At 44.6% G+C, this 12,427-nt stretch overlaps 1 protein-coding gene across 2 annotated transcripts in view; it reads left to right on the top strand.

Annotated features, from left to right (window-relative positions):
• The window catches only part of pop1 (POP1 homolog, ribonuclease P/MRP subunit), a 76,191-nt gene that overhangs the window by 44,874 nt on the left and 18,890 nt on the right, over positions 1-12,427 (top strand). For both annotated transcript variants that reach the window (XM_072468465.1, XM_072468464.1), the window contains exons 10-12: positions 1,261-1,375; positions 4,298-4,417; positions 9,567-9,682. In XM_072468465.1, the coding sequence (XP_072324566.1) occupies positions 1,261-1,375; positions 4,298-4,417; positions 9,567-9,682 (351 nt within the window). The remainder of the gene's footprint in view (positions 1-1,260; positions 1,376-4,297; positions 4,418-9,566; positions 9,683-12,427) is intronic.

Here is a 12,427-nt window from a genome sequence, read left to right as displayed (position 1 = left end):
CCGTAAACGGAGGTGTAACTGCTGTCACGTGTTAATTGTGATAAAACGTCAGCTTTGTTCCTCTAGCCCTATATGCTGAACTCTGCGATCCTGCTTATCTTCAATTCCTGTGTCTCAGCTCGCAGTATAACGTACACACAAACATATGAATTAGGAGCAGGGGTAGGCCGTTCTGCTCCTTTGAGCCTGCTCCGCCATTTGATAATATCTCCGCTGACCTGAGTGTGGTCTCGACTCTCCCTCCCCACATACACTGCACATTATTTTGCTGTCCATCTCTGAGACTCACAATGACTACCTCCCATAATATTGTGATAAATTGCATGCAACACAAATCCACAAGGAGTTAATCTCCTAAGTGATAGATTTTAATCTGAGAAAACTGTAAGTTTGCCCATGTTTTGTTCCTTTCAGCATTGATATAAATAGTGTGACTGCGCTGCTGCTGCCTTCTGGAATTTGTGTCCCGTTCCCTCTACTTTGTTAGTACCTTTTGCTGGTTTTCAATGTCTCTTTCTGGTTCCCCAGTCCCAACCTTTCCATTTCTCTTGTTTTTCCAAGCTGGTGACAGCTTTAATCCTTATTCTAAAGTACCCTGAGATCTAAAAAGTGAGGAGTGCCATATAAATGGGAATTGTTACGGCATGAATTCAATGGGCTGAATGGCTTTCTCCTGTGCTAACAAAGAACAATACAGCACAGGAACAGGCCCTTCGGCCCTCCAAGCCTGTACCGGTCATGATACTAACCTTTGCCAAAACCCTCAGCTCTTCCTTGTGCGTGGGCTAAAGTGGGGTGCTCTTTCCAAGGGCCGGTGCAGACTCGATGGGCCAAATGACCTCCTTCTGCACTGTAAATTTTATAAAATTTATGTATCCTTCTATACCCATCCTATCCATATGTTTGTCAAGATGCCTTTTGAACGCCGTTAACGTATCTGCTTCTACAACCTCTGGCAACGCGTTCCAGGCGCTCACCACCCTTTGCGCACATCTCTAAACTTTGTCCCACGGACCTCATTGTATGTGCTGTATATAAATAAACCACTCCGCAATGTATGTTGGTCTGCAGCTAGAAAGAGGGCTGGAGGTGGGTGCGCACCAACTAATTTCTCAATGCAACTATTGACAAATTCCACCCATTCTGGGGAAATGCTCAGTTTAAGCCAGAGATTCTGATGGGTTTACTGTATTACTGTACACCTGCCGCTCTTGTTTTTCCTCATCTGACATGCCATCTTTGTTTTTAAACTGGCTTTAGAATTCCGAAGGGAGGGAAGAGACGGGATTGCACTCCTGGTGGTCCGAGTATTGCGAGAGTCCTGAAAACGTGACCCTTCATAACCGTCAGGAAGGCGTCCTTCTGTTACTGCCTGGTGGGTTATAGAGAGCTCAGAAACAAGTGATTGTTACTGGTTCAGAATCCCACAGAAATATGAATCAGTAATTGTGGGTTTGAATTGTGTCTTTGTGTGTGCACCTTCTTGTATTCTTGTGTTTATTCAGGGTAACCCAACACCAAATTAGAATATCTCATTCTCAACTTTGTGCTATGAGACAACTGAGTTTGGAACAATAAAAGCATCATAAAATAAGTATATTTACTGGATTGCATGTTGCAGAAGTCAGTGTCTTTATGTGAACTTGCAGTCTTATAAGAACATAAGAACTAGGAGCAGGAATAGACCCTTCGAGCCTGCTCCGCCATTCAATGAGATCATGGCTGATCGTTTGTGGACTCAGCTCCACTCTGGAGCTCCACATTTATGGGGCTTTGTGTTGATCAATGCAGTGTGACGATGAATAATTTTACGATGTGTTTCTATGATTTGAATGTCAGAATCTGTAAGTAGCCTTTTTAAAAGAGAAATTTCCTCCATCAATTTTTTTTCACAATTCTTCTCCTGAAAGCACAATTTCTTTCTGAAATAGGATTTCCGCAACACTTATTGAAAAATTATTTTCATGGATTGTGGGCGCCGCTGGTTAGGTCAGCATTTATTGCTCATCCCTAATTGCCCTTGAAGGTGGTGGTGAGCTACCTCCTTGTACCGCTGCAGTCCATGTGGTGTAGTTACTCCCACGGTGCTGTTAGTTGGGGGGGGGGGGGGGGGGGGGGGGTGAACAGGATTTTTATCCAGCAACAGTGAAGGAATGACCATTTGCAGCCACGGTATTTATATGACTGGCCCAGTCCAGTTTCTTCTGGTCAATGGTAACCCCCAAGATGTTGCTAATGGGGGATTCAGTGATGGCAATGCCATTGACATCTATTGGAGATATCTTGATACTCTTGTTGGAGGTGACCATTGCCTGGCACCTGTGTGTCATGCCACTTATCAGCTGAAGTCTGAATGTTATCCAGGTCTTGTTGAATATGGACGCAGACTGCTTCAGCACCTGAAGAGTTACTCCCACGGTGCTGTTAGTTGGGGGGGGGGGGGGGTGAACAGGATTTTTATCCAGCAACAGTGAAGGAATGACCATTTGCAGCCACGGTATTTATATGACTGGCCCAGTCCAGTTTCTTCTGGTCAATGGTAACCCCCAAGATGTTGCTAATGGGGGATTCAGTGATGGCAATGCCATTGACATCTATTGGAGATATCTTGATACTCTTGATGGAGGTGACCATTGCCTGGCACCTGTGTGTCATGCCACTTATCAGCTGAAGTCTGAATGTTATCCAGGTCTTGTTGAATATGGACGCAGACTGCTTCAGCACCTGAAGAGTTGTTCTCCCCCCCCCCCCCGATTGCCATTGACTCCAGTTTTGCCAGGACTCCTTGATGCCATAGTCAGCCAAATGTCACCCTGATGTCAAGGGCAGTTGCTCACAATCTCCTTTTGAGTTCAGCTCTTTGGTCCATGTTTGGAATAAGACTGTAATGAGAGCTGGAGCCAAGTGGCCACAGTGGAACCCAAACTGAGGGTCAGTGAGCAGGTTATTGCTTATTAGGGTGGCACAGTGGTTAGCATTGTTGCCTCACAGGGACCCGGGTTCAATTCTGGTCTGTGTGGAGTTTGCACATTTCCCCCGTGTGTGCGTGGGTTTCCTCCGGGTGCTTCGGTTTCCTCCCACAGTCCAAAGATATGCAGGTTGGCTATGCTAAGTTTCCCTTTAGTGTCCAAAAAAGATGTGTGGATTAGATGAGCAGTTATTGGGGATTTTTGTTTTGTGGGGGGGGGGGGGGGGGGGGGGGGTTGCGCAGACTCGATGAGCCGAATGGCCTCCTTCTGCACTATAGGCTTCCAGGAATCAATGAAAATGCTGCCTGATAGCACTATTGATGATTCCTTCCACCACCTTTCTGATGATCGAGGGTGGACTAATTGGTCGGATTGGATTTGTCCTGTTTGTAGACAGGACATAGCTGAGCAATTTCCCACGTTTCTGGGTGGATGCCAGTGTTGTAGCTGTACTGAAACAACTTGACTAGGAACGCAGCTAGTTCTGGAGCACAAGTTTTCAATACTATTGTTGGGATGTTTCAGGGCCCATAGCCTTTGCAGTATCTGAGGCTGAGATGGATCATCCACACACCACTTCTGGCTGAAGGTTGTAGCAAATGTCTTTTGCAATGATGTGCTGAGATTTCCCATCATTAAGGATGGGGATATTTGTGCAGCTAGTTGTTTAATTGTCCAATGCCGATCATGGCTGCATATGTCAGGACTGCATCGTCTCGATCGGATCATTAATTGAGAGATCGCTCAGCTCTATCCATCTTCCATTGTTTGGCATGCAAGTGGTCCTGTGCTGTAGTTTCTCCAGGTTGATACCGCAATTTTTGGTATGCCTGGTGCTGCTCCTCGTTTGCCCTCCTGCACCCTTCATTGATTCAGTTGAGGGTTGATCCGGGTTTGATGGTGATATGCCGGGGCAGATTGTGATTGAATACGTTTCTGCTGCTGGTGGCCCATAACATGCGCATTATGGATGCCCAGTTTTGAACTGATTGACCTTGATCAAGTGGGGATAATTCGTATGTCCTGTTTGGTGAGGCATTGATCTGCAGAAGGCTGTCACAGCCAGGCCCAATCATGTCTTCATCCTTTTACAATCCTGACCGTTCTTAGCTTTGGTCACTAGTTCAACTATTCTCTCACAACCTGCCAGCTTTCAACATTTTTGCAAGATTTTGCGAGCGAAAGAACAACATAATCAGTATATGCCCTGATTGTATTAGTTGAAAGGTTTCATAGGATACTTGGCAATAACTGCTGAGTGGTAAAGAAACGTGAAGTAATTTAACCCAAAATCATACTTCTACAATTTTGTGTTTTATTCTTTGAAGGCATTGCTTCGCCAGCAGAAATTTCAGCAGGCACTGTACTTGGACTGACTGTGGGAGATCCTCGTCTAAACATGCCTAAAAACAGAACCACGGCTATGCCAGACCCAACACAGCCTAAAGGTAGTATCCCTCAGTGACACTCTCGAGTATAACTTGAGACATCCTGAATTATTTTCTGTTGTATGGTTGGAATTTGGAACTCAATGCAACTGGGACTAGTTGATGTGTTTAAAGGCAAGCTAGATAAACACAGTAGAAATGGACTGAAGGTCATGTTGACTGGGTAAGATGAAAGTGGGTGAAAGGAGATTGGAATGGAGAATAAATGTCTGTGTAGATCTTGTGTCTTCAAGAGCCTGCTTGTGCCGGACATTTCTGTGTAATTATATTCCTGCATATGGAATCTTGAATATGCAAACCCTAAATATGTTGAGGCCCGTTTCTGTGCATGCATTTCTTTCATATTAGATGTAAATTGAAAAGCAAATCTTCTGTAATGGTTTTTATTTTTCACTCCGTTGAAACAGGTTGATGAACAGACGGGTGCGGGGGTGGCATGTCTGACATTCAACGCAGATTCTTGAACCTTTCCACGGCCTTCCTTTCCCCAACCACCCCCACACAACCTGTCCCGTCTCAACCTCCCAACCAAATAAGATATTGCTGTTTAGTTTGGAAAATCAACTTCATTATTACCAAATCATGGCTGTCATTAGTGACCATTAATCCAGAATAGTGAAGATTGGTTAATTCTCATTGGCTATCATCGGATCAATGACCCTTCAGGGAAATGACCGATCCTATCGTCATAACCATGAAATGTGGAGAAACTGCTTGACGTATCATTGAATTCATTTTACAGTCCTTTTATTAATTGTCTTTCTATTAAAACTTGAGGCGTGATCTTTGATATACTCTAATGGGGGTGTGGGGCAGCAGTACAGAAATAAAATTGAAAATGTAAGTCTTTTGAAGAATTGTGGTGGAGAGCTGTAAGATTGATTTCCAGTTTATGAATCTGTGGGTACTCCGACAGGCTCGATATGCCTGTACCTTTGTGTAGACTTGGGAGTGATTTGCAATTTATCAAGTAAAGGGGGGACCGCATTGTACTTCATATCGACGATTATTTCGATGAATAGATTAGGGAGGTTGAGGAGGGTCAGGCTTAGAAGTTGTGCACATGTAGAACTGAGGTTGGATGTTAGGCGAGTCCTCTTTTCACAGAATAGTCGACCAGTAGCACAGGTTGCCATTTCGGGCAACGAACGCTGATTTCGCTGTATTCCTTCAAGCGAGGCCTGTGTCTGGCCGGGTGGAGATCACCTTGTATAACAGGTGGGTATCCTCTCGTGTAAATCGGGTCAGTTAGATTTGCCTGAGGTTTTAATTCTTTCATGGGTTGTGGCTGCCGTTGGCTGGGCCAGCATTTTGTGCCCATCCCTAAATGCCCTTGAACTGAGTGCATCGCTCGGCCATTTCAGAGGGGCAGTTAAGAGTCAATCACATCGCTGCGGGTCTGGAGTCCCGTGTGGGTCTGACCAGGTAAGGACGGCAGATTTCCTTCCCTAAAAAGGGCATTAGTGAACCAGCTGGGTGCCAAAGAGAAATTCTGCTGTTTCTTTTCACCCGGCAATTGCCCCCCCCCCTTCTTTACTGTTTCATTGTGGGGGAGATTGTGACACGTAATATATCACAACCGTGTAGGACGGGCTGGATGGAACACTAGGCCTTCTCTGTCATGTTTGCATGTTTTGTATGTAAATAGCCTGCTTTTAGTTTAGTGCCCTGCAAATGGATCCCTGTTTAAAATAATAGTCTTTGTATTGTCACAAGTATTTATACCTGCCCTGGTTCGTGTTTTAGACTATTAATTGATTTCAATAACAGCAAATATTTAGGCACATTTTGCTGGTCTTGTGCTCAGTGAGAGCCTCTGTTCTTTCATGCAGATGTTCCAGGTTTGAATCCTGGCAAGGCCAACCATGTGCTGTTTGCGACAAGAGTTTATGTAGAGTGATATGTTGATAGATCTAAACTGACAGTAAGAATATTCATATGACTTGAGAACACATTACAGCGCTATCCTTGGCTCATTGCTTGTGGCATATGTTCTATTTAACCGTTAGCAGCCTATTGATTTTTTGGAATGAATCTTTTGTCATATTAAGCAGTTGTCACATTATTAACTGTGAAACTTCGTGAACTTTATTTAATCACAATGGCGTTCACTTTTATCAATTATTAAAATTTGAAATACTCCTGAACCCTCCTATTTCCAAGGATTAAGCTGTGTTATCGATCGACATTTAACTTAAATACCCAAAAGTGATTTCTGGCTCCAACTTTGCAACTGGATGGCTTCCCCAAAACACAGTACAAATTTCTGGAGCCTTTGATTTTTTTTTTCTTCGAGGAGGCAGCTTTTCTGGCCAACACAAAAGATTTAGTGATGGTTTTTCTCTTTTCCCTAACACATTAAAAAGCAACATGCAAACAGTTTGTGGAAATTTCTGAATGGGAATGCATGTGTGAGAACGGACCTTCATTGCTGCCTGGGATTAGCTTGGTCAGTGAATTGGGTTGAATTCGGTCAGTTTCAATAAAAATTTCTAGTATGTGTACCGGCTTATGAACTTCAATGGGAATTTAACTGATATATGAAAAATGCTACCATTAACATTCAGGATTGACCCCCAAGCTGCTTCGATCTGGCCCACAGAGACCCGACTAGGTTAAACAGGTACAGTGTCTCAAATCTGGTGGTCTGAAAAACAGGCGGTTTTAGAATGTGCCGTGCGTCAATTTTAATTGAGTAAGCTTAAAAAAAAAAAAAATTTCGCTGGACAAACTGACCAGGAGCTGAATTGGTGCATCATGGCGTTGGAGCAGTTATCCGTTTTGCCGTTTGCACGCCAGTCTATTCCCATGCACCAAGCTGGCCTCCGGAATAAAATTGTTATCCTAATGTTTAAATCCCTTCCTGGCCAAGTACTTCCCCCTCTGTTTGACCTCCTACAGCCTCCCACTGGATGGACAGCAGCTGTTCAAGAAGGCAGCTCACCACCAGCTTCTCGAGGGCAATTGGGGATGGACAGCAGACCAAACTCAAAATCCGACAAGGTCTGAAATCCGGCACAGCCTCAGTCCTGAGACAGCAGGTTCTGAAACACTATAGCAGTTACAACAACACCTACCCACCCACCCACAAGAGCAGCAATTTTAAACCGAGCTGATGAATTCTATACTGCTTTTGTGACCCCAACCAGATCTCAATGCACTTTACAGCCACTGAACTAAGTGTACAAGAAAGGCAGTGACTGCCTCAGGAGACAGGAAGGACCATAAGACAGGAGCAGAATTAGGCCACTCGGCCCATCGAGTCTGCTCCGGCAGGAAGGTAGAGGAGCAGTTCAGAAGAGAAAGAAGGAGGTGGGAAGATAAAAAGAGGAGAAATGAAATTAGTTTTAAATAACTTCATTAACAGCTGTAATATAATTTTCACCTGCTTAACAGTAACCATTCTTGAGACAAATTTGGTTACTTTTGGTCGGTGCAGACTTGATGGGCCGAATGGCCTCCTGCACTGTAAATTCTATGATTCTGCAAGACAGGGTGAAGTGCTGTCTAAATGCAGATTATTTCAGTCTGACATTTCATTTTGGTAAAATAAAGAACAGTCTGGAACTAGAGGAGACAATTTTGAAATGGACAAAAGTCAGGGTGGAGTTGAGAATTGTTTTTACTCAGTAAGTTATGACGTGGATGCAGTGAGTGTGGAGCAGATTCAGTGGTAAATTTCAGCTGGGAGTTGGATTGCTATTTTTAAAGGAAAGAAAATAGCAGGGTTTTGGGGAAAGAATTGGTGATTGGCAGTAATTGGACAGCTCTTTCAAACAGCGAGCGCAGGCTATCCTGTGCAATCTCATTCGAGGGGGGGGGGGGAAACATATTTCAAGGGAACATTCTCATTCCTTATCCAAAACACTGCTGACTGCTCCAATCCACATCGAGTCCTGCCCATCAAACTCTCCTGATCTAAAAGGTCTCCAGTTTAAATCACTCTCTGGCCAGGCCACTCCCTCTCTGTTTAACCTCCTATCGCCTTCACTCTGAACTGCAGCCATTCAAAAAGGCAGCTCACCACCGCCTCCTGGAGGGCAATTGGAGATGAACAACAAAGCTGGTCTTGCTAGCGACGCTCATCTCATGAAAGAATGAAAAGAAAATCGCCCACTGTACTCTCCGTTTCATTGACTCTTGTATATTTGCCCCATCCCCAAGATGATTGGTGGCCATGACCGTAGCCATTTAGACCCAAAGCTCTGGAATTCCTACCCCAAACCTCTATCCCTCCCTCTTCTCCATTAAGGTTATCCACAATCCCACCCCCCCTTTAATCAAGCCTTTGGTCAGCTCCCTCATAATATCTTTCATGTCTTTTCTTAGAATCCAATTTCATCTGAATACACTTCAGTGATGTGCTTGGATGTTTTTCTGCATTAACAATGCTAAACGGTTGCATGTTTGTCATATACATGTTGCTGTTTGGTGTGTGGAAGGGACTGCATGGCTTGCGTTCTGGAGTATGGAACTTGCAGTATTACACACAGTGATGTGTGAGCCATTCACTGGTTCTGCCATGTGTATCAACCCTACAACTCTGAAAGTTTAGACAACCCTGCTTTTTAAAAAAAAAACATGTTAGTACTTGCCAGTAACTGAGCTTGGATAAATTCAAGAAACTTTAAACAAAAAAATAACCAATACCCTTTTCTTTGAATGTGGTCCAAATGGTAACCAAAACCGTTCTGCCCAACATGGTCATCGTGTATCAACAAGTGTTTGAGCTGTGGAGAAACAGAACGCACTCTTCCTCCTCAATTTGAGAAGCCACTTGCAACATTTTCAGGATGTTTTGAAGAATTCTGAAAATATAATAAGTTTTTAACCTGAGGCTGGAAGTTGGCGAGGGTAGCGAGTTTGCATCTTCATGTTGAATGTCATGGTGTGGCTGTAATATTTCACTGGACAGTTCCTTCGGAATTTTGTTTTTTAATTGTCAAAGTGAGGATTGACTCTGGCTTGATGCAGTTGCACCCCTTGAATTTCTATTTGTAGTTGGAGCTGTTTACAGGAATGGTGTTGTGGTTCCTTTACACCCCGCAGCTTTCCTACATGCTCTGAAAATTGCGACTTGTAAATGTGCAGCGTCACCCGTAATTGCAATTTCTGCGTCTTCTGTAATGATTTTTCTCTTCCGTTGTAGATCTGGAGAAAATCAGGGAGTTGTGTCTGAATGGCGTTGGTGCGGAGTGTGCTCAAAGTCAGATCTGGGACCGAAACATCCGCAATATTGTTACAGAAACTAAAATTACTGAACAGGTAATTCGACTGCAATGAAAAAGCCGAATAATTGAAATTGGAAATTATTCGCCATGTTTGCATTTTGTTGTTGCTAACTTTTGCCTCAGTTTAATTGCTCTGTTTTATTACCTTTGCTCTTGAGTCGCCAGGTATCTTTCTGATACCGCCACATGGTTCAAGTCCAAGTAATGATCAGTAATCCAATACACCGCTTAGTAACAGTTAAATCAAAGCACATTTATTATATACAGTAATCAATACTCATGCATAAATTCTACGTCTAAGCTATTTCCTACAACTAACAGGCCAATACTTAACTTGGAAATGGCCCACCAGGTCAGGGAAACGAATGGCCTTTCCTTCAGGTTCTTTGCCTGCGGGATTCAAAGCTGGTACAGATTGATAGCTAGGAGCGCCTATCTCGTTGCGAGCGTTGAAGTAAGACTTATGGGATGTTTCGCGATGGCTGGACCGGTCACTGTCAAGGGTCGGTCTGCGTTGCTGAGTGACCCGGACAGAAGAATAAGCAGCAGGGTGCAGGAGGATGCAGAAGGCTAGCAGAAGGGTCGATTTGAACTTGGACTCTATTCTTATCGTCCCCAGGGGCTTCCCGCCTTTCGGGGCGGACCCTGTACCTGGTTCCAAGTGATTGGACTTTGTCCCAATCACTTGGTTCGATATTCTCCAATGCTGGAGCGATTCCTTGATCGATGGGCGGTCTTGAGGTGGTCGTTCACCTCCCTTTGTGTAGGCATTTGCTGGCGCCGCCGAGTCTGGGTTGGCTTTGTGTTTCTAACATGTTGCACATTGTTCCTGGGGATTGCTCATTAAGTATGCAGATGGCTGGTGTTTTGTTGTGCTGATGGTTACTGGTATCGATCTTGTCCGGCCTTCCCAGAGGTGAATACACAGTCTACCTGTCGCTCCTTGTTTTAGTCCTCATAGAATTTACAGTGCAGAAGGAGGCCATTCGGCCCATCGAGTCTGCACCGGCTCTTGGAAAGAGCACCCTACCCAAGGTCAACACTGCCACCCTATCCCCATAACCCAGTAATCCCACCCAACACTCAGGGCAATTTTGGACACTAAGGGCAATTTATCATGGCCAATCCACCTAACCTGCACGTCTTTGGACTGTGGGAGGAAACCGGAGCACCCGGAGGAAACCCACACACATACGGGGAGGATGTGCAGACTCCGCACAGACCGTGAACCTGGGACCCTGGAGCTGTGAAGCAATTGTGCTATCCACAAGGCTACCGTCCTGTTGGCTGATTTTCCCATCAGCCTTTGCCGTTCGCCATTTTAAATCTGGGTTAGCCATTCTAAATCGGGAGTTAGCCATTTTAACTGGCTACACCCCCAAATATCTTCCCATGCCTCCCACTCCATTGTATGACTGGCTTGTGCTGCTGTGCAGTTTCATTGCAGGTTTGATGACATCTTCACATTAGCTGTGACTGAAACTCTGAATCCGAATGTGTTCAAGTTGCAATACAGAGACTTGTGTAAAAATCTAGAACAGTGTTTAAGTGCAGTGCTGACTGCGTACCGCAGTATGGGATGTGATATTAAACTGGTGGACATTGAAAGGGTTTGTTTTAGGGGGGATCAAGTGTTCCACGGCATTCTGGGCTGATAATTAGTTCTCGCCCAGCATCACTAAAATAGATTAGATCTTTACATTACAGCTGTTTGTTGGGAGCTTGCTGTGTACAAATGGGTGACCATGTTTCCAATGCCGCAACAGTGATTACTCTTCAAAACATTTCATTGATTGGAAAGCGATGTGGGGCTTGTTTTCTTTCAATTATTTGGTTGTGAACATAATAATGTAATAATCTTTATAATCTTCTTTATTGTCACAAGTAGGCTTACATTAACACTGCAATTAAGTTACTGGGAAATCCCCTAGTCGCCACATTCCGGCGCCTGTTCAGGTACACAGAAGAAGAATTCAGAATGTCCAATTCACCTAACGGCACGTCTTTCGGGACCTCTGGGAGGAAACCGGAGCACCCGGAGGAAACCCACGCACACACGGGGAGAGCGTGCAGACTCCGCACAGACAGTGACTCAAGCCGGGAATCAAACCCGGGACCCTGGAGCTGTGAAGCAACAGTGCAACCACTGTGCTCCCGTGCCACCCACAGTGGAGAACATCAGTTAGCTGTGGCCTTATCACAGCTGCTTTTATGTCTGGGTCCCTTTCCACTCTCCAACCCCACAGCTTTTCTGCTCATGTCCTCCAAATTGCGACTTGTAAATGTGCAGTGTCACCTGTATTTGCATTCTCTGTGTGTTCTATAATGTTGTTTCTCTCTCTGTAGATCTGGGAAAAAATCTGGGTGTTGTGTCTGAATGGTGTTGGTGCAGAGTGTGGTGTTGTGGAATTGTTGCTGGACTAGTAATCCAGTGTTCCGGGATAATGTTCTGGGGACCCGGGTTCGAATCCCACCACGGCATTTCTTACTGAATTTGAATTCAGTAACATATTTTGGAATAGATGAACTCCTTGTCAATTGCTGTTTTAAAAAAAAAAAAAAAAATCTGGTTCACTAAAATCTTGGAGGGAAGGAAATCTGCTGCCCTTACCTGGTCTGACCTGCATGTGACTCCAGACCCACGGCGATGTGGGTGATCCTTAATTGCCCTCTGAAATGACCGAGCAAGCCACTCAGTTGAAGGGCATTTGGGGATGGGTAACAGATGCTGACGTTTGCTAGCGACACTCTCATCGCATGAAAGAATTGAAAGAAAACT

This window comes from Scyliorhinus torazame, chromosome 11, assembly GCF_047496885.1.
Source record: "Scyliorhinus torazame isolate Kashiwa2021f chromosome 11, sScyTor2.1, whole genome shotgun sequence".
Taxonomy (NCBI): domain Eukaryota; kingdom Metazoa; phylum Chordata; class Chondrichthyes; order Carcharhiniformes; family Scyliorhinidae; genus Scyliorhinus; species Scyliorhinus torazame.
Note: the sequence above shows the minus strand (reverse complement) of the source record. Positions and strands in the feature narration are given on the sequence as shown.